At 39.1% G+C, this 22923-nt stretch overlaps 1 protein-coding gene across 1 annotated transcript in view; it reads right to left on the bottom strand.

Moving 5' to 3' along the window:
• Window positions 1–38: 38 nt before the first annotated feature.
• Window positions 39–22923, bottom strand: part of NUFIP2 (nuclear FMR1 interacting protein 2) — a 133800-nt gene continuing 110915 nt past the window's right edge. Inside the window, exons 5-6 of the mRNA XM_511374.9 lie at window positions 11370–11402; window positions 39–8797 (exon numbers count right to left, since the gene is read on the bottom strand). Coding sequence (XP_511374.4) covers window positions 8745–8797; window positions 11370–11402 — 86 coding nt within the window. The 3' untranslated portion in view covers window positions 39–8744. The remainder of the gene's footprint in view (window positions 8798–11369; window positions 11403–22923) is intronic.

Genomic DNA, 22923 nt, shown 5'->3' with positions numbered 1-22923 from the left:
TAAAAAATTAAAGCACACAAAAGATAACAAACACCTCAGAAACTTTAAAATTTTTTATTCAACAATGTACACTTATTGTCTCTCAATTTGATCTACAAATTTCTCAAGTTTTTTTTCTGATAAAATAAGTAAATCTGGGTATGGTTGTAGAGTGTTTGTAATTTATATTTTTAAAACACTGAACATGATGAAGACATCAATAAAGGAAGATCATCACGTAAATGACACTTCCTCAGAATCCACGACATCAGAAACAGCTATAGCAAATACCTAAGCATTTAGCAAAAGGGAAAATTTCTGGTGACTGTTCTTATATGTAGAAAAGACCTATATTTTTGACTGGGCAAAACAAACATTGAAACTTTTTTTTGAGCGGGGGGAACATCCTTTAACATAACTGTACTCCACTTATTATCCATTCCCCCAGATTAAGAGGTAACTCAGCTCCTAAGTGCCTCTGCACAAGACAGAGAAATTACTTCGCTCTTCCAGTAGGTTCTAAGACTGAACATAAGTGAACTACTGACAGATGCGGAAGAGGAACCATAGCCATCTAAAATGATGCTTGCTACACTCCTGCATTTCTGCCTTTTAAGGCCATGCAATTAATATGGGTCACCTTTTAAGTCTTAACTGGATAACTTAGTTTTTAACTGCCACTATCAATGAAGATACATATAGAAGGGTTTTGCTGTGTCCTCAAAGGCAACAATATACTTGATGAAGAAGTAACCCTCTTCTGTATATTGAAAAAGCTATAAAATGGAAATATTTATTTTTTATGTAGGAGCATGGGGAAAATGCTATCAGTAATATCTTCTACTTAAACATATTAGCCTCTCCTACAAAGGTCCTGAACCAATTAAAAAACAAAAACTTTAAAAAAGATGATTTGACAAAACCTGGGTAGTACATCTACACATTATAAGTACACATACACAAAGTAAAGCTATTTAGTACATGCAGATTGCAGCACTTGAACCAAATGTACCCAACTTCTAAACTTGTTCTAATCAGCTTGGGCAATTTTTTAAAAGATACATGTTATCTTTAAAACAACCAGTGCTTTCATCTTACAAACAACTGAATAATTCTAATCTCAAGTCAGTCAATTCAGTAAACCAAATTTATGCTAAAGCAATAAAGGTAAAAGGCTATCCTACCTTTAAACCAGCTTTAAGACATAAAATCGTCACCAAGTTCCATATGACAAAAAAGGGTCTTTCAGTTTGAATTACTTTCCATTTCTATTTGATCAAATAAACCAAAATATTACTAAGGAAGAGCATCCAATGATTTGTAAAGCTGATAAAACTGCCCTGTTTCAAGAAAAGCCCTTTAATAGATACAAGTCAAGCTCTCGTTTAAATTGAACTTTATTAAAATAGGTGCCAGTTTTCCTCTCTCCTAGTTCCACTGATGAGCTAGCCCAGAACTATGTAACTTTGAGCCAAGTTTCCAAAGATGGTAAAGCTAACAACAGCAAAGTAGTAAGGACAAATCGGTCACTTTTGGTAATGACACACAAATTAAACTTTCAAAACATGTGCATAGCTTTATTCATCTACTTAGATCTAACCTTTTCACGGAGCTTCGGCAAAATTCGAGTGTGCAAAATGCATTTCTAAAACGTAATGCAAGCAAAGCTTTCACATTTACACTGGCAGGAAATACAGAGAGAAACTAACAAGTCACATTTGGGAAAATTCAGATTTTTTTTTTTTTAATGACAAGAATTGCACAGTTTATTATTTTGAGACAATTGTTGCAGACATAAATATTTAAAATTTTCTAAGCAAGGTGCTTTTAACAAAATTTTTAAAGTTGGAAAGAGCTGATAACCTGGATTATAGCTCACACAGAATTCCAAATTAAAGTGGACTCCATTATCTCCCTATATTTTGCAAACAATGCTTTGTATAACACTTCTTTAAAACACTAAAAGAGACAGCAAGCTGAAACTTTTTTCAAAGCACACAAGAAATGTTTACTTGAAGAAGGTGCTGAGGGGAGAAGGGAGTGAAGAATCCTTTTACTATTTCCCACTACAGGACAGCCACTAACAGACTAAGAACAAAAAAGATACAACAAAAAAAGTAAATCACTTCCCCAGCTTATAAAATAGTTCCAGTTTCGCAAGATCTGTAACTTTAAACAGAGAGCACCAGTTGGGCAATAGAATGAGCATTTCATACTGCATAAAAATTAGTGAGGTGGTAAGAACCATCGACTATCTCAGGCATTACTACATGGCGTTTCCAATTTTTTTTTTTTAATATACATGCAAGGCACATTGATATAAAAATAGATCTCTGGCCAACAAATATATTAAATAAGCAAATTAAAATTTTGGCTTTGCGATATTGGCAACATCAAAATATAACCAGATAGCTTTGGCCCACACATCTTTCTCATTCCTCCACCTCATTTGGTGTTTCCCACCCATTATTTTGGGTTCAATCACCTTCAAGTTTGGGTATGTGCTTGAGAAATGACTTTTCTTCTTGTCAAGTAGCATTCACTAAAGTTTTCCTTTGCTAAGTAAAAAGACAAGAGAAACAGCTGGAGTTTTGATTGATTTGATTTAAACTAAATCTGATTGGTTCAGGGCAGCATTATTTCCCCTCTATATACAAACAAAAAATAAGTCCCCAGCTTACATAGACAAATGTTTTCTAAAAGATCAGCAACAAATCAATGACACCACGTCCTTTAAGCCATTCTTCCCAATTCCTCTTTCTGAGGCAGAGAGAGGGAATAATAGAAACAAAGCTAAGATTTAAACTATTTTCAGTAGTAGAAGACATTTAAGGCCAAAAAGTGTACTATTAACAGAATTCTTATATTCCTAAGTTATTGTCCTTCACAGGACAATATCAGCTAAGAATTAGTTACTTGTATTGATTCCCTCCCAAAAAGAATTTTATAATTCATTCATTCTTGTTAGTGGCTGTGCTACAGGAAAGGTATCAAAGCAACCTATGGTATATGTATGGTATATAGTAATGTAAAAAGTGCATCACATTCTTGATTTTCAGTTTCTCATAGCAGCAGGATTAATCTAAGACAGAAAACAGTTGTATTTTCATTCTTAAAATGCAACAATATCTAATGAAATGTATTCAAGATCATGAAAGGATCCTCCTCTATGAAGGATAAATGAAAACAGATTAATAATAGACAAACAGGGTAAACTAAAGGCATTCATTCATATTTACATATTAAAACCACTTTTGTTAACACCAAATCTTTACATCTAGCAAAAGAAATAAGCATTTTAAGAATAAAGCAGACATCACTAAAGCAGTATCCATTTTCAGAGCCTTTGATTAGCACCTGAGGAAAAAAGGGTACATGGAAAGCTATGTAATTTGCCCTCAAGTTAATTTGTTGGTCTGAAGAGTACAACAACTTTGATATGCACTGAAAGTAAAACTAAATTGGAAAATAAAGGTTTGTAGTTAGTTTAATAAGGCTGTAGAAAAGAGATACTTGGCCGGGCACGGTGGCTCACACCTGTAATTCCAGCACTTTGGGAGGCTGAGGCGGGCAGATTGCCTGAGGTCAGGAGTTCGAGACCAGTCTGGTCAACATGGTGAAACCCCGTCTCTACTAAGAATACAAATTAGCCAGGTATGGTGGTGTGCGCCCGTAATCCCAGCTACACGGGAGGCTGAGGCAGGGGAATTGCTTGAACCAGGGAGGTGGAGGTTGCAGTGAGCCAAGATTGCGCCACTGTACTCCAGCCTGGGCAACAGACAGTCCGTCTCAAAAAAAAAAAAGGTGGGGGGGGGATACTGCAGTATTATAAAATGGCTTTAGAACTCTGCACATAACAAAATTGTATGGAAAATAGGGAAGTCTGAATCAGCAATCCCATCACATATGAGGATGGCCATTCCATAGTTTCTAGCCCATAACTGATTTACCATTCCCAATAATGCAAGAGCAACATACCAATCATGCTGCAATGGGTGTTTTTATTATGCAGACAACCGAAAATTCTATTCGCACTATTGCTGGCATCCTTTAACTACCTTAAGACCTTTCTTGAGCAGCAAAACAGTGTGAAATTTAAAACTCAGTAAAGCAATGCTTTTGAGTGGAGCCAATGATTCATCACTCTCCCAGGTGGTCCTGGTTCTCACACAGGTGATGTATATTTTAAAAGAAACATTTTAAGATACCAAAACAGAAGCCCACCCTTTTCACCATGAAAGAATCTTGGTGCTCTGTTGATTAATTACATTAGTAAAAATAACATCGATATTAAGAACTAATGTTAAGCTATGTGCCTCTGGCAAACTTAGAGCAGCTATTTATGCTTCTAGTCTTTTCCTCTGCCTCTCCCTTTTAAACAAATTATCAAAATTTTGTGGCGGGTAAGGGGACAAGAGCAAATCCTACGTTTTCCTTTCAAATCCAACAGTTAAGTCATGGGTAGGGTTACTAAGATACTGCCCTATCAGACTCTACCTTGACTGGTGTGGCATCAACCAATCTGACCATAATGACCATTATATTTGTCCCATAACATAACTGTTCTGCACAGTTAACTTATTTATACAAGAAGGATCAGCTGTTGTTGAGGATGTGGCCCAGCGGCATAACTATACTAATAATACCTGGAAATTGGACTTTTAACCTATTTCTCTGAAGAGAGCCTTGTAGGAATGACTCCCTCCTTATTTACAGTGGAATTAAAATTGAGTAAAGTCCATTTCCAATGGCCATTTGATACATGACAATTTCACACTAAATGGCTTATTTTAAAAAGTTTACAGCAATTACAAAAGATAAATCATTAGATGCCTCTGATGTGGGGAAGCAACAAGCCTAACAACCAAGTATGATATTATCACTATGTAATGTTTTTTCAAAATTTTGTATTGTGGACAACTCCCAGAGTTGAGGTTTGTCATATTTTCCCTACAAATTGTTATTTGTAAAAACAATGCAGCACTTTTCCTTTATGAAGTTTCTGCAGATTGAGTAATGACTAGGTAAGCAGATGATTAAGGAGGACAGCAAAATTCTAAAATGGAGAAACTCTGGCCATTTATTTCAAAGAAAAAAAAATCTGTCATTAAATTCCTAGTTATTGGCTATCCCCTCCTAGAAAGTAGAAGAGGAAGGGCTGGCTACTACAGACGCTGTAAATACACTTTATGTGAAGGTTCATTACTAAGGAGGTTAGAAGAAAGGCTATGTAATTAACTTCAGTTCAGCAAAGTGGGGGTGAATAAAGAGAAAGATAATACACCCTGTGTATTTTGTGGGAAAAGGGGATTATTGAGGACACCTACAAGAGTGGTATGTGACACAGAAGCCTACAATAATCAAAACAGATTTAAAAAGAAATCTTCACCCATAATTAGTATCTTCATAGCTATTAAAAAAATAGGTCATAATTTCATTCTTAGTGCCATTTTTCAATACTACCCTTTTAAGGATTTAAACCACCTGACTTTTTTCTGTGTAATGAAAACAAATGGCACAAAATAAATACAAGTTCATTCTCTGAATACTAATGTCTTATACACATTCATTTACTAATTTTTAATATCTCCATCTTTTCCTCACACACACTCAACACACATATACATACATACATAAACACACACACACACACACCCCTTTTTCAGTCTTTATACTGGAGGGATGTTAAAAATCCCCTCTAGACTGTATTTGGTTTATGCTACAGTACTAATACTCTGAGTTGAAGGAAAATTCTTTATACCAAACAATAACACGTTATTTAAATGTGCTAAATTAATCACAGCTGAAGTTTGTTTAGAAGCTTACACAAAATAATCAGAAAACAGATCAACTCTTAAGATTTTTTTAATAAGTGCTCTGTAAGGAATTGTGTGAGGACCTAAGGAGAAAGATTGCAACAAATAGAGTTAAGTGTTACCAAACAGCACAAAGAGATTTGTCCCAAAGTCCTGCTTGTACCTAGGCAATTAAGTCTATTAACCTAATGCCCCCAAAATACTGACAGTTAATATGATGGGGCACTAGGGTTCTCAGAAAGTTAACAGACATTCCTAACTACATACCTCTAACCATATAATCAAGGAAATTTCAGTGGAGAAATCAAAGTGAAATGTTGCATTGTTTCATTTAGAAGTGAGACTCTCAAAAACCTTTGGACAGACAGAGAAGTGATACATTCTTTTTGGCTTCTCTGAACACTGAGGCCTGAGGGATATGGAAGGAAATTAGAAAAGCAATAGCTTTCTAAAGATGTTTAATCAAGTGTTGCTTCTAAGTTAAAAAGCCCAATTCAGGTGGGGTCTGGGTTTGTTTTTTGTTTTTTCCTTTTCAAATATATACTCATTCAACCTCTGTATGTCACAAACCCAGAAAGTTTCTTGTGAGTTGTGAGACGGAAGAACTTTAAAATTCCAGGCAAGCAAAATGGACATTTAAAAAAGGGGACTAGAGAGGGGAATCTGGCCCTAAGGCGACAAGTGGTTACACAAGGCAATTGAACACACAGCAGAACTTTAAAACCTGTAAAACAAACTGGAGCCTTTTTTCCCTTTAATCAACCTTATATGTCTTTTTTTTTTTAACTTTTTGAAAATTTTTATTTAAAAAAACACAAAAACACAGACTTTTTTCACTTCAGTTATGTGGTATGTTGCATTTTCCAGTTTGTTCAATGCTTTAAAGCTCAAGGATGCCTCTGCTTTCAATTGTACATGGGGCCTGAAGCATCCTAGCTTTTGGCAAGCAGGCAGGAGACTCAACAAAAATCAAAATAGGAACAAGGCAGACTAAATGCAGGGCACATCTGTAAACATATTATACATTTGAAAATTACAATATCAGTCAAAGTGATACAGTTTACAGGTGAAATGAAACTATCTGGAACTGGCCTACCACAAGTTTCTGAACCTGGACTGATACAATAAGTTATTTTATATATATATATATATTATGTATAAAAAAAAGTTTTGTTTACATCAAGTGGAATTGGCAATCCATGCTTATACTTTTAAAATCTAAGCAGGGCAGAAATCCAGACTAAAAAGATAGTTACTCTACTCTATGTTGAGTCCAACAGCTTCTTTCATGAACTACTTGTTTTAAAAGCCTCAAATAATCAACAAAACAAGAAAACCCATCCATACTACAGTCACTCAAAACTGGACATTTCTAGGGGTAGAGCAAAAGTAGTTACTTTCTCCCCAAATACCCCAGGGGATCCAGTCTACTTTTATCAGAAGACTACAACTCTTTATATAAATGCCCTGATATTTTAACCTGTATTTGACATACATGGATATACTAATTTGTGTGTGTGTGATGTGATGCTGTGTCAGGCCAGACAACTTGTTATTATGTTACTAACATCACCCAATCTCAATTGGACCCTTAATTTCTGCACACACACACACAAAAATTTATTTTAGCATGCTATACACAAGCTGCAGTGCAACAGGATGGCAATGTAATGATAAGACAGGGCTAATGCTCTTCTCTGCCCCAAAGAAAATTTCCAGAATTTCACATTATTTTCCTTAAAAACCCATCTTGCTCTAGTAATAAAATATATTTATTAAGATATAATTAGAAGCTAACAAGCTCAGAAGTATAGTTTGCATGAAAACACACCTTCTACAGTCAGGGTTTATTATCTTCTCACTGGCTAAAAACATGAAAAGTTTTAGTTTTCATGGACTTTTTTCTTCCCCTTTTAGATTTTGCTGAGAAATTAAAAGATAATTTACAGAAAGGTCTAAGTTTGTCTTAAATGTTTGATGAAAAACAAGGAAAACAGCACATTTAGTGTTAGTGACGGAGAGCAAGTCTGGAGCACCTACAGTTGAAAAGCAGAATATATTTTTGCTCCCAGTTATACAATTACATTAAAATATGGGCACAGGAATATTTTTCCAGATTGTATATCTAAGCCAATTGCTTGTTCTGCAACTTTTCTTTAAATGACACGCATAGATTCTTCAGTTGTTAAAGTCCAATATGTAACCGAAGCCAAGTTAACTATGTACCATCAACTAACTATTCCAGAATTGTAGAACTTCAATGCCCTCCCCTATCCCCGCCCCACAAAAAATAAATGGAAAGAAATAAAGTATTTCCCCAACACCCACAGAGGCCGCTTAACTCCTGGCAAGACATGCAAATCATATTCGCTAAAAAAATACACCCTGCTAACTTCAAGGCATTTATCCAGCATTCTCGCAGGGCTTAATTAAAGTAAAACCAAAAAGATCAAGGGAGGAGTGGGGGGAAAATGTTGAATCATTCTGGGTTCCCCGTGATTAGTGTATCACTTCAGTCACAGAACAAGATACAGAGATCTTTTAAGTGGATTTGCCTTTCCAGTGGGTCATTTGTTGCCCAAGTTGATGACAGCAGGAACTTTAGAACCACACTTGTTAAGTCTGTATTCATTAATCACTTGCATTCACACTTAAAAACAAAAACTAACAGAAGAAAAAAAACCTATTCAGTACCGGAGATTAAATAACCATGTGTAGTCTCTTGAAATAAATTTGATTCCTTAAGAAGTCTAATTACTTTCAGTTGCCTTTTTTAAATAACTATATATATATATATATATGTATATATATATATTTGTATATATTATCCTGTGATTCTACTTATGGTTCCTCTGCTGCGTTGAAGATCTAGGAGCATAAAAGCCTTGTGTCCCCCATGAACGATGGCTCTAATGCTGCAGAAAGGTTACGAATAGGCAGTCTGGTCCTTCATTGATCTGGACTATCCATGGCTTCATTGTAAGTGATTATCCTTTTGGGATCTAGAAAGGTTAAAAAAATAAATAAAAATAAGGTCTAGAATCTCAAAATGCCCGTATTCCAATAACAATCCCAAATAACCATCATTTAAACTGACCAATTTTTTTATGAAAACAAAACTTCAAGCCCATTTCCTCCTTGTACCAACACATGTATGATCCAGTTTCTCAACCTGGAAGTAGCTATTTGGAATTCCAATGAATTCCAAGTACAGGGTCCTCTAGCCAGTGAGGGCCTCAACTCCTGCAGATCAGAGATGGTTGAGTTCACTTAAGGGTTTTATGTACTTCTACTGATTACAAAAGCAGTGTATTTGAATACAGCAGCCAAAGAAAAAAGCTTGTCACCAATAATCCAATATTAAAAGAAACACTTGGATTTTTCTTTTGCTGTTCCCAGCAAATGAAGTCAAAATTTATTTTAACCAGTGTGGGAACTATCTAAGTAAAACCTGCCACCAAAAACTTGACGTTAAATTAATTAGCAAAACTGCCAATTCAGTCCTAATCAAGACTGACTCAATTTCCCACAGTAACACCAGCCTTTATTCTCAGCACTAACAAAAGACTATGGATCTTTCAGATTCAAAACATAAAACTGTTAGAATGTGTCTGGAAAAAGACTCCAGGGTTATTCTAAATTCTTACTATTTACGCTGCGTGCTCCCCTCTTCTGGAGGGGCACTGTTTTTATTATATATTATTTTATTATATATATTATATTATATATATACACACACATATAATTTCTACCTTCCCTAAGAACTTTTTCAAGTGTACATGCTTAAAAAAAAAAAAAAAGGCAAGTCAATACAACTGGTCACCCAATGGAAAATTTTAAAGGCCTGAAAATAGTATCAGAAAAACTCAAGTCCACTTCAGCTAAGAATCAATCTAGTTTAGTCCAGAGATAATATAATAATATCCTTTCTGGGACTCCTAGGGCCACCCATTGGAAATGTGCCATGAAGAATATGCTCATTCCTAAGAGTTAACGGCAATTTTACAGTAAAAACAGGTAGGTCTACTTTGCAGGGTATATTTTCTTTTCCTTTTTTTCAGATGAAGTTTCGTTCTTGTTGCCCAGGCTGGAGAGCAATGGTGTGATCTCAGCTCACTGCAACCTCCATCTCTCGTGTTCAAGCGATTCTCCTGGCTCAGCCTCCCTAGTAGCTGGGATTTACAGGCATGTGCCACCACGCCTGGCTAACTGTTTTAATAGAAATGGGGTTTCACCATGTTGGCCAGGCTGGTCTTGAACTCCTGAACCTCAGGTGATCCACCTGCCTCCGCCTCCCAAAGTGCTGGGATTCCAGGCGTAAGCCACCGTGCCCAGCCTGCAGGGTGTATTTTCTAGTCTATGTTTTTTTCATTTGTTTGGTAAGATACACAGAAAGTTAACTCCAGAAGAAAGAGCAACGTTGGGAAATCAGGGGAAGCTACATTCTAGTCCTGCCACTTTCTAGTTTACAGAAACCTCACTGGGCCTCACTTTCCTAATATGTAAAATAAGAGAAATTTCTACACATTTCAAGTCCTGAAATTCTAGGAATTTCACATCCATCTGAAATTCACTTATATTAATTAGCAAAGTAAATGAGGAATAGGATACAATTCAGGAATTGTATACTATTCAATTCAAAATGAATAGGATACAATTCAGGCTCCTATAACAGCTAATATTTTTCTGAACTATGAATTTCAATTCTTAGGCTGTTTGTTGTCTACCACACAAATACAGAGAAAGACCAGCCAAAAGTGGAAATACTTATTCTTGTTGGTTTCCTACATTAATAACATTTATGGCTTGTCTTACTTTCATAACCAGGAGGGGAAAAAAATCATTCATATCTTCATCTAGTAGGTAAATAATACTTTCATCTGTTTTTTTCACTTACAGTATTGCCCCATCCTCGCCAGTCCTGGTATGGTAGTGTCTTTTTGTTGCTGTTTTCTTTTTTCGTATTCACTCTTAATACTATCTTTTTTTTTTTTTTTTTGGAGATGGCGTTTCGCTCTTGTTGCCCAGGCTGGAGTGCAATGGCACAATCTCAGCTCACCGTAACCTCTGCCTCCTGGGTTCAAGCTATTCTCTTGCCTCAGCCTCCCAAGTAGCTGGAATTACAGGCGCCTGCCACCACGCCCAGCTAATTTTTGTATTTTTAGTAGAGACAGGGTCTCACCATGTTGGCCAGGCTGGTCTTGAACTCCTGACCTCGGGTGATCCACCCGCCTCAGCCTCCCAAAGTGCTAGGATTACAGGCGTGAGCCACTGCGCCCGGCCCTACACTTTTTTTTTTTTAATTTAAAAAATAGAGACGGGGTCTGGCTATGCTGCCCAGGCTGGTCTTGAACTCCTGGACTTCAGCAATCCTCCCGCCTTGGCCTCCCAAAGTGTTGGGATTACAGGCATGAGCCACCCTGCCCAGCTGCTAGTGCCTTTTGATTGCAGTTATTAAATAACTCAAAATACAAAGTCTATTTGGTAAATTACCACCCATCTGTTAATCCCACCCAAAAATAATGTCCAGTGGTTACTTATCAGTGACATTTTAAGTAATCTAATCATTCTTACCTTGCTTCTGCAAATTCCAAATAGATTCCATTTCTGCAAAGAAAAAAAGAGAATTACATACTAAGTTTTGGTGAGCAAAGTCTGAAGTGATGCTTTTCATTTTAAATCTAAAAATCCTAGACTGATTACTGCCAGACTGGAGGTAGGGTTGAAAATGGCAAAATTCTATGAAGTTCAGATAAAGCATTCATATTTTCCTATAATTTTCTTTTTTTTTAAGAGACAGGGTCTTGCTCTGTTACTGCAGCCTCAAACTCCCAGGCTCAAGTTATCCTCCCACCTCAGCCTCTCAACTATAGCTGCATGCCATCACACCCAGCTAATTTTTCTTTTTTTCTTTGGTAGAGATGGAGTCTGTTGCCCAGGCTGGTCCTCCTGCCTCAGGCGTGAGCCTGGATCCTGTAACTCTTTTGTTTTTTTGAGACTGAGTTTCGCTCTTTGTTACCCAGGCTGGAGTGCAGTAGCCCGATCTCGGCTCACTGCAACCTCCGCCTCTCGGGTTCCAGCGATTCTCCTGTCTCAACCTCCCGAGTAGCTGGGATTACAGGTGCCCGCCACCACGCCCAGCTAATTTTTGTATTTTTAGTAGAGATGGGGTTTCACCATGTTGGCCAGGATGGTCTTGAACTCCTGACCTCAGGTGATCCGCCCACCTCGGCCTCCTAAAGTGCTGGGATCACAGGCGCAAGCCACTGTGCCAGCCCGGCTGGCTCTTATAATTCTTAAGTGTCATGTAGATTATTATCTGAAATCAAATTGCCAGAATAATTTTGTCTTCACAAATTGCAAAGATATGCAAGACACATGCTACAGATAAAATAATACTTCTCATAACAGCTCATCATTATTTAAAAAACACCAAGTATTTCTTGGTAATCCACTGACTCCTCAATGAGGTGCCCAAATTTTTTGAACAAAGCATTCATCAAATTTGACTAATTAAAATTGAAGTTTAATTAGTTTAACCATTCAGGCAAGTAGTTCTAACCTCTAAACCACACCTCTTTTTTATTTTTATTTATTTATTTATTTTTACCCCCGGCACGGAGTTTCACTCTTGTTGCCCAGGCTGGAGCGCAATGGCACGATCTCGGCTCACCGCAACATCCCCCTCCCGAGTTCAAGCGATTCTCCTGCCTCAGCCTCCCGAGTAGCTGGGATTACAGGCATGCGCCACCATGCTCAGTTAATTTTGTATATATATATATATATTTTTAGTAGAGACGGGGTTTCTCCTTGTTTGTGAGGCTGGTCTTGAACTCCCGACCTCAAGTGATCCGCCCACCTCAGCCCCCCAAAGTGCTGGGATTACAAGCATGAGCCACCACGCCCAGCCCTAACCACACCTCTTATTTTATCCTTTAAGGTCAGAATGCCAATCCACATCTATTATTAATGGCACACAATCATTTGTTCTAATTTCATCCAAAATGTCTACAATGTGCTTAGTTTGGCATCTTAAGAAAATTATGTACATGTACAAATTATAGCGACATACACAGAGAATGCAGTTAAAAACTCTACCTGTGATACATGAAAGCTTCAGGGGGCTATACATAGTCAACAGTAATTGACTATTACACAAGAACCAAAGAATTGGACCTTGAAAGGAAATATTCTATCTGGAGATTAACACAAACTACTTAGTAACAAAAATGAACTATAACAAACATTAAGGATAAGTAGTCTTCTGTGGTAATAAAACTATCATTTTGAAAGGACAAAAAGATTATTTTAACCCTGCTTAACTATTATGTGTAACTACATTCCAATTTAACAGCAATCAATTATTAAAGAAAAGGAAAAACTGAAACTCATTAAGATGGGATACATCTAGACTTGGGTTACAGTTAAGGCACAACATAATCCCTCCGTAGGACAAAATAAGATACAGATCTAAAATTATTATTTTCTGATTGTATGTGTATAAATAGGGGCAGGGAATGGTAGAATCACATTCCTATCTCTCTCCCTACTCCCCTAGCAAAAATTAAAACTGTAAAAACCAATTTTTTTTTTTTTTTTTTTGCACAGGGGGACAAGGTCTTGCTCTATAGCACAGGCTGGAGTACAGTGGCATAATCATGGCTCACTGCAGCCTCAATCTCCTGGGTTCAAGCGATCCTGCCTCAGCCTCCCAGGTAGCTGGGACCACAGACACATGCCATTTGTAGAGATGGGGTCTTGCTATGTTGCTCAGGCTGGTCTACTGGGCTCAAGCAATCCTTCCACCTCAGCCACCAAGTCTGGCACTTTTTTTTTTGAGTCGCCCAGGCTGGAGTACAGTGGCGCGATCTCAGCTCACTGCAAGCTCCGCCTCCCGGGTTCACGCCATTCTCTTGCCTCAGCTTCCCGAGTAACTGGGACTACAGGTGCCTGCCACCACGCCTGGCTAATTTTTTGTATTTTTAGTAGAGACGGGGTTTCACCGTGTTAGCTAGGGTGGTCTCGAACTTCTGATCTTGTGATCCACCCGGCTCGGCCTCCCGAAGTGCTGGGATTACACGTGTGAGCCACCGCGCCTGGCCAAGCCTGGCACTTTTAAAAAATATTTTTTACAGTACTCTCAGCTTTTTGAAAATTTGTCAGATCCATATACTGGGATCAATTAATAATTCAGGAAGAATAAGATAATTATCCAGATAAAATCCCATTCAAGATATTACAGTGATTAAACCAAATCTGGGAGTTTGCAGTAAAGGTGCCAATTGTCCAAGCTTAGTTGTATGGCATGTCCATCAAATCTCTGCGCAGACACCTATCCAAAGAAAGGCAGGAAAATTCCCTTTCTCCTGAGAGGTCTAAAAACGGGAGAACTATAATCAATCTAACCTGGAGAAAAAAAAAAAAAAAAAGATGACGATCGGAAATTCTAGTCACAGAAATCACACTTATCACTCCAATATAATTTCTTATTCCATTAGTTTCAAACAATGAGGAACAGTTAAATGGTCTTTATTATCTTACAAATTTCTGGATTTCAGAATGGCCTATTTTAAAAAGTCCAAATATAAACCTTCTCTTGGTTGACCTACTGCAAAAAAAAAATTGATCCAATACAACCAATATTTTTTATTTTAAAGCACAGAAATTTCATATTTTGTAGCAAATAAATTCCTGAAGAATTTTGTATATAGTAATAACTTGATATTCATTTTGTCTACTGCAAAGATAAATCTATATTTAGTCATACGCTGAAAAAAAAAATTGGCCAGGTGTAGTGGCTCACGCCTGTAATCCCAGTACTTTGGGAGGCCAAGGCAGGAGGATCACTTGAGGGACCAGCCTGGGAAACATAGGGAGACCCTGTGTCTATTATTAAAAAATAAATAAATAAGAAAAAAGAAAGAAAAGAAAAAAAGTTAATCCAACTTTTCATGTTAACCACCTATAAGTAACATTTCTTTTTTTCTTCCCCACTGGAAACTCAACCTATCCCTGCACTTTCCCCTTTTTTTGAGAATACACTTCAGAGTCACAGTAACAACACTGCTTTAAAAACAAAGCAAACATACATATTTTAGAATAAAGGCGGCAAAACAACTATTTGCAAACACCCAAGTTGAAGATACTTCTTTACTGCAGCTTAAGGTTTTACTCAAATACTATACATTTAAAAATGATTTATGATAAAATGTTATTACTCTTAAATGTGAGCTCTAGAGTAGTGAGTTTGATCATGACTTCTGAGGGGGAAATAGGGATGTATGATGTACCTATAAAACTAGCTATGAAGCAAGCCAAGCTTCTAGCAAAGAAATAAATCAGCATATTCCTGGTGCGGAGGGGCTCACATCTGTAATCTCAGCACTTTGGGAGGCTGAGGCAGGTGGATCACGAGGTAAGGAGTTCGAGACCAGCCTGGCCAACATGGTGAAACCCCGTCTCTACTAAAAATACAAAAATTAGTAACGCATGGTGGTGCACGCCTGTAATCCCAGCTACTGAGCAGGCTAAGGCAGGAGAATCACTTGAACCCCGGAGACGGAGGTTGCAGTGAGCCGAGATCGTGCCACTGCACTCCAGCCTGGGCGAAAGAGCAAGACTCCGTCTCAAAAAAAAAAGAAAAGTAAAGAAAGAAATCAGCATTATCAGAAATGCTGAACTAAGAAGTGAATGCAATTTCCCTTCCTGTTACTTAATATTAATTACTTCTTTGACTACTAGCAACTTCATTTACTTGATCAAAATTTAAAAGTTTCCCTGAAACTCAAACAAGGTTAGGATCAGAAAGAGAAAATGAATCAAACAGCATTTGCATGATGCTATGCTTAACCTTAACAAGACTAACAAGAAATGACATGGCCGGGTGCGGTGGCTCTCACCTGTAATCCCAGCACTTTGTGAGGCCAAGGCAGGTGGATTACCTGAGGTCAGGAGTTCAAGACCAGCCTGACCAACATGGTGAAATCCCATCTCTACTAAAAACACAAAAAAGTTAGCCAAGTGTGGGGGCGGGCACCGGTAGTCCTAGCTACTCAGGAGGCTGAGACAGGAGAATCACTTGAACCCGGGAGGCAGAGACTGCAGTGAGCCCAGATCACGCCACTGCACTCCAGCTTGGGCAACAGAGTGAGACTGTCTTAAAAAAAAAAAAAAAAGAAAGAAAGAAAGAAAGAAACAAATGACATTATCAATAGAACACATAGGAAAGGGCTGACATTACATTCTGTCCTCAAAAAAAGGTTACAAAAATCTCAATTCAGATTTTAAATATGAAATGTGTTCTTTTTTTTTTTTTTTTTTGAGACAAGAGTCTTGCTCTGTCACCCAGGCTGGAGTGCAGTGGCGCTATCTCGGCTCACTGCAAGCTCCGCCTCCAGGGTTCACGCCATTCTCTCGCCTCAGCCTCCCGAATAGCTGAGACTACAGGCGCATGCCACCAAGCCCGGCTAATTTCTTGTATTTTTAGTAGAGACGGGGTTTCACCGTGTTAGCCAGGATGGTCTCGATCTCCTGACCTTGTGATCTGCCCGCCCTGGCCTCCCGAAGTGCTGGGATTACAGGCGTGAGCCGCTGCACCTGGCCCCTCGTTTGTGTGATTTAATGTTTTGACTATCCCTGAGAAGCAAAACAAGTGAATAGTATAAAGAAGGCTAAGGAAGGCAATTTGAATTATACAAAATCATCATACACATACAAGTTGAGTATCCTTATCTGAAATGTTTGGGACCGGAAGTGTTTTAGATTTTGGAATGTTTCCATTATATTATTGGACAAGGAGCATTTCCTTTTTGAACATCATGTCAGTACTGAAAAATTTTGGATCTTGAAGCATTTTGGATCTTAGATTCTCAGATTTGGGATGGTCAACCTCAGTAACTGATTTTTTTTTTCTTTTCTTTTCTTTTTTTTGAGAGAGTCTTGCTGTCGCCCAGGCTGAAGAGCAGCAGTGGTGCGATCTCAGCTCACTGCAACCTCCACCACCTGGGTTCAAGCTATCCTGCCTCAGCCTCCCAAATAGCTGGGATTACAGGCACACGCCACCAGGCCCAGCTAATATATATATATATATATATACACACACACACATATATACACACACACACACACATATATATATACACACATATATATACACACACACACATATATATACAGGAGACAGAGTCTCACTGTCACCCAGGCTGGAGTGCAATGGTGAGATCTCGGCTCACTGCAACCTCTGCCTCCTGGGTTCAAGCGATTCTTCTGCCTCAGCCTCCCAAGTAGCTGGAACTACAGGTGCACGTCACCATACCAGCTAATTTTTGTAGTTTTAGTAGAGATGGGGTTTCACCATATTGGCCAGGCTGGTCTTGGAACTCCTGACCTCGTGATCCACCCGCCTCGGCCTCCCAAAGTGCTGGGATTACAGGCGTGAGCCACCGCGCCCGGCCAATTTTTGTATTTTTAGTAGAGACAGGTTCCGCCATGTTGGCCAGGCTAGTCTCAAACTCCTGACCTCAGGTGATCCACCCACCTTGGCCTCCCAAAGTGCTGGGACTACAGGCGTGAGCCATCACGCCCAGCCTTGATCTTTTAACACTGCTCTCTTCTACACACACACACACACACACAGACACACAGCACAAAATCTAACTTGCCAGTTCTTTTTGAAGAGTGATCACAGCATCTAATTATGCAAATATTTATTGAGAAATGCCCACAGGGCCAGACCTAATAGAACGTAAGTAAAAGTTTTTGCTCTTAAGATATACCCAAGTAGGCAATTAGGCCTAATAGAACCTAAGTAAAAGTTTTTGCTCTTAAGATATACCAAGTAGGCAATTTTGTTAAAATTCTGTATTTTAAACCACTACCACCACCCAATCTGAAATTTCTTTATATCAAAACTTATATTTAGCTATGCCACTCAAATGAAAAGTTAATGTTCAATTTCCTAGAGCAGACTTTCTACATAATACCTCCCTATCACAATGCTTCCTATAGCGAAATGTCCAGTTTTCTACAAGTTCTTAATTCCAAGTTGATTGAAAAAAAAATACTACTCACCAGCTCAGGGTATGAAAAAAAACTACTACTCACCAGCTCAGGGTATAGATGCAAAACCAAAGAGTCTGCCCTCTGTGAGCTTACTCTAGTAAGCAACTTCACTGGGAGGGTGGGTTATCAGTAAGAGCATCAGCAATGAACAAAGGTCGGTGGTATGTGTGTGCTTTAACAAGGTGTGTTTGAGCAGGGGTGAACAAACAATTACTATCCACCATCTGTTTTTGCAAATAAAGTTTTAATGAGGGCCTGTGGTGGTTCACACCTGTAATTGCAGCACTTTGGGAGGCAGAGGTGGGAGGATCACTTGAGACCAGCCTTAGCAAGATGGTGAGACCCTATGTCTACAAAACATTTAAAAACTAGCTGGGTGTGCTAACAGCACATGCCTGTAGTCTCAGCTACTCAGGAGGCTGAAGCAAGAGGATTGCTCGAGTCCAAGAATTCAAGGAGGCAATGAGCTATAATCATGCCACTGCACTCCAGCCTGGGCAATAAAGTGAGACAACCGTGTCTTAAAAAACAACAAAAAAAGTTTTAATTGAACACAGCCACATCCACTGTATATGTACCATCTATGACTGCTTTTGAGCTATAATGCAGAACCAAGTATTGAGTGGTTGCAACAAAGATGCTACGGTTCACAAAGTCACTAAGAATGAGAGATTTAGAGAAAGAACATTATTCAGGGGACAGAGTAAAAAGCTACATATGAAGTAAAGTTTGTTATTTCATTATATAGGTGAAGGGAAGCCACTGAAGAAATCTAAGGTTATTGTACTAAATAGTGATGATTCTTCCAGGTAATGAACAGAACAGATGAAGTGACAATAATATACAGAGAGTCCAATAAATGTTAAGAAGAGATGAAGACAGTATGCGAGATAGAAAAGAAAAAAATGGAGATCTTAGAGAAATGATCCATATCATCTAATGACAAAAAATTGGGTTAATGCTAATTCACTAAGAGCAAGAAAGAAAAAGCAGGTTTTGGAAGAGAATGAATTCAATTTAATATACATAGAATTGCAGCGATGATATGGAATATATACGGTCTGAACTCAGTTTTTTTTTTTTTGTTTTTTTGAGAAGGAGTTTCACTCTCGTTACCCAGGCTGGAATGCTCGATCTCGGCTCACTGCAACCTCCACCTCCTGGCTTCAGGCAATTCTCCTGCCTCAGCCTCCCAAGCAGCTGGGATTATAGGCATATGCCATCATACCCAGCTAATTTTTTGTATTTTTTTTGTACATACAGGGTTTCACCATGCTGGCCAGGCTGGTCTCGAACTCCTGACCTCAGGTGATCCACCTGCCTCGGCCTCCCAAAGTGCTGGGATTACAGGCGTGAGCCACCATACCCGGCCTCTGAAGAAGTCTTAAGCCTAGTATATATAGTAACAGAACTGGACGAGATTATCCAGGGAAATTGATGTAACATGAAAAGGGAACTCAAGGAACAACATTTGAGAAACAGAGAATGACCCCAGGAAGGTTATAGTAAAGGTATAGGATATAAGAGTGGGTAGAGTCAAGGAAATTCAAACTAAGGAATTTACAGAGGCAATGTTCAACTCTGGTAAATCTTAACCAAAGGTAAGACACTTGCAACTTTCTAGTCATCTCTTTTTCTCCAGCCCAATGTCATTGCCCTGGCTCAAGCAGTAGTATCTTTTCAACATTTATGCAGTTGCCTTTTAACTGGCCTCCTTTGCCATTACTCAGGCCTCACTTTCTGTCTTCTACAACCTGGCTAACCATTCTTTTCCTTTAAAAATGTAAATCTGACAGCCGGGTGCAGTGGCTCACACCTGTAATCCCAGCACTTTGGGAGGCCGAGGCGGGTGGATCACTTGTGGTCAGGAGTTCGAGGCCAGCCTGACCAACATGGTGAAACCCCGTCTCTACTAAAAATACAAAAATTAGCCGGGAGTGGTGGTGCGTGCCTGTAATCCCAGCTACTCAGGAGGCTGAGGCAGGAGAATTGCTTGAACCCAGGAGGCGGAGGTTGCAGTGAGCCAAGATTGCGCCACTGCACTCCAGCCTAGGTGACAGAGTAAGACTCCGTCTCAAATATATATATATATCTGAAAGTGACCACATTGCTCAAAACTTTTCAATGGATTCTCACTGCCTACAGCAAAAGCTACTAGCACTGTGAAATTGAATTTGTGTCTCCTAGCACTTGACACAATAGCTAGTACATCAACAGATTAATTAGATAACTAACTTAAAGGACTTTAAACTTGTACCATTCATCTTCCTTTAAACAAACTGAATGGCTGGCAATCTTCAAACACTATTATTTCCTCCACCTAAAGTAATCTTACTCTCCGGGCACAATAAACAGACTAATGCCCACTTCTTTTCGGAATCCTGACTGCCCTTCCCTCACCTTGCCCCCATCTTAAGGGTTCCAATTACACTTGGCACAATCTTGGCTCACTGCAACCTCCACCTCCCAGGTTCAAGCGATTCTCCTGCCTTAGTCTCCTGAGTAGCTGGGACTACAGGCACGCGCCACCATGCCTGGCTAATTTTTGTATATTGTTTTAGGAGAGATGGGAGTTTCATCATGTTGGCCAGGGTGGTCTCTAACTCCTGACCTCAAGTGATCTGCCAGCCTTGGCCTCCCAAAGTGCTGGGATTACAGGTGTGAGCCACTGTGCCCAGCCAACAATAGTAATACATTTCTTTCCATATGTTTCACTATTAGACCAAGTTTCTTAATGACACAAACTCTCACCTCTCATCTATTTATCACTACTGCTTCTCACAGGGCTTGGTGCAATAAGTAGATACTGATTTGAACAAATACTATTCATAAGTCAGCCAGGAAGTAATAATATAACTGTAAACAGTATTAGGCAGACCCATTTGGCATTGCTCACACTCAACTTCTTCTGACCTACAAAAACAGCAATTTCATATAGTCAAACTGAACAGATACAGCATTTAATTATTAAATCCCTCAAGGAAAAAGACTGAAGCTAAAAGGGCTAAAGCTAACTAGAAGCTTATTTTTTGCATTTAAAAATGAATAATACTATTGTCTCAGCTAATAGAACATTTTGTTTTTGGAGACAGTCTCGCTCTGTCGCCCAGACTAGAGTGCAACAGCACAATCTTGGTTCACAGCAACCTCCGCCTCCCAGGTTCAACAGATTCTCCTGCCTAAGCCTCTGGAGTAGCTGGGACTACAGGCACGTGCCACCATGCCCGGCTCATTTTTGTATTTTTAGTAGAGACCGGGTTTCACCACACTGGCCAGGCTGGTCTCGAACTCCTGACCTCAGGGGATATGCCCACCTCAGCCTCCTAAAATGCTGGGATTTGCATGTGCCACCGCGTCTGAACCTAGAACATCTTTTAAAAATTAACATCTAAATTAAATGGCTCCACCAGAGATAGATAACAAATCAACATAATGCCAAACAAACTGACTCCCACAACTGAGAACCCCCAAATCAATTTATCACTAATCATGCCTTCCAATCCCTTATTAAGCCATTTTGGATCAAATTCTGTAAAATTCAGCAAGGATGGTGACATGGTAAATTAAAATTCTGCTTTCCCCCTCCTAATTCAGATTTGCCCATTTTTTGGATGATTACAGGTTATTATACCATGTTTTGCTATTCTGATTTCCTTTTTCTTAACCAGTCTGCCATACTTGTGCCTATTCTTTTACAAAGAAGCTTGTCAGAAATTTCTACCACCCTTTTTCAGTTTGACAATACCCAGAGAGAAATATAGCATGTTTTCCGGCCAGGTGCGGTGGCTTATGGCTGTAATCCCAGCACTTTGGGAGGCCGAGGTGGGTGGATCACCTGAGGTCAGGAGTTTGAGACCAGCCTGACCAACATGGTGAAACCTCAGTCTCTACTAAAAATACAAAATTAGCCAAGCGTGGTGATGCAAGCCTATAATCCCAGCTACTCAGGAGGCTGAGGCAAGAGATCGCTTGAACCCAGGAGGTAGAGGTAGCAGTGAGCCGAGATCGCGCCACTGGACTCCAGCCTGGGCAACGAGAGTGAAACTCCATCAAAAAGGGAAAGGGAAAGAAAAGAAAAAGAAATACAGCATGCTTTCAAGTAATTCTGAATTAAGGTAGTTGGAAGTCACCACCTTTTCAGTAGACCCCTTAATGAACTCTTTTCTGAAGCTACAACAAACCAGGATAAGAAGAATTATCCAGACTACTCCTAAATAGAAACTCGGAACTCAAGTTGTTTTTGTTATTTTTCTCTTTTCTATTGCTCTTATTCTAATCCCATGTACTTTATTTTTTTTTTTTTTTTTGAGACAGAGTCTCGCTCTGTCCCCCAGGCTAGACTGCAGTGGCGCGATCTCGGCTCACTGCAAGCTCCACCTCCCGGGTTCACGCTATTCTCCTGCCTCAGCCTCCCAAGTAGCTGGGACTACAGGTACCCGCCACCGCGCCCAGCTAATTTTTTGTATTTTTAGTAGAGACGGGGTTTCACCGTGTTAGCCAGGATGGTCTCAATCTCCTGACCTCGTGATCTGCCTGCCTCGGCCTCCCAAAGTGCTGGGATTACAGGAATTGAGCCACCACGCCCGGCCCCCCATGTGCTTTATAAGGGTAAAAGTTGCTTGGAATGAAACTGCTACTACTATGATAGTAATAAACAATTTCTGGTTTTGCTACTATCATTATAGTAACAGCGTCTGCTCTTCTTACAGCATAGATGGTTATTTCCCTCACACTCAGGACTTAAGCTAGTGAAATCTGGAAGTTAAATTTTAACTTCCAAAAATTCCTTACAAGTGATCTTTCACCAGTATCAAGGTGAATATATTATTACTGTATTCATAAAGCAGACATCATGAAACATCAAGCAGTCAGTATGGGTGCTAAACAGCCAGTATGAGTTCTCTCACTGGGAGAAAGGGGACCTTATCCCATATTAGGAATTATTTGTTATATTCATTACTATATGTCCCACATTATTATATCTTCATAAACAAGTACCCTTTCCAAATCTAGGGAATCCAACCAGCGCTAAAACCAAGGCAAATCTTAAAACTGCCAAATTTGCAGG

The sequence above is a fragment of the Pan troglodytes genome, chromosome 19 (assembly GCF_028858775.2).
Source record: "Pan troglodytes isolate AG18354 chromosome 19, NHGRI_mPanTro3-v2.0_pri, whole genome shotgun sequence".
Classification (NCBI taxonomy): Eukaryota; Metazoa; Chordata; class Mammalia; order Primates; family Hominidae; genus Pan; species Pan troglodytes.
The sequence above is the reverse complement of the archived record's forward strand: the minus strand, read 5'-3'. Positions and strand labels throughout refer to the sequence as shown.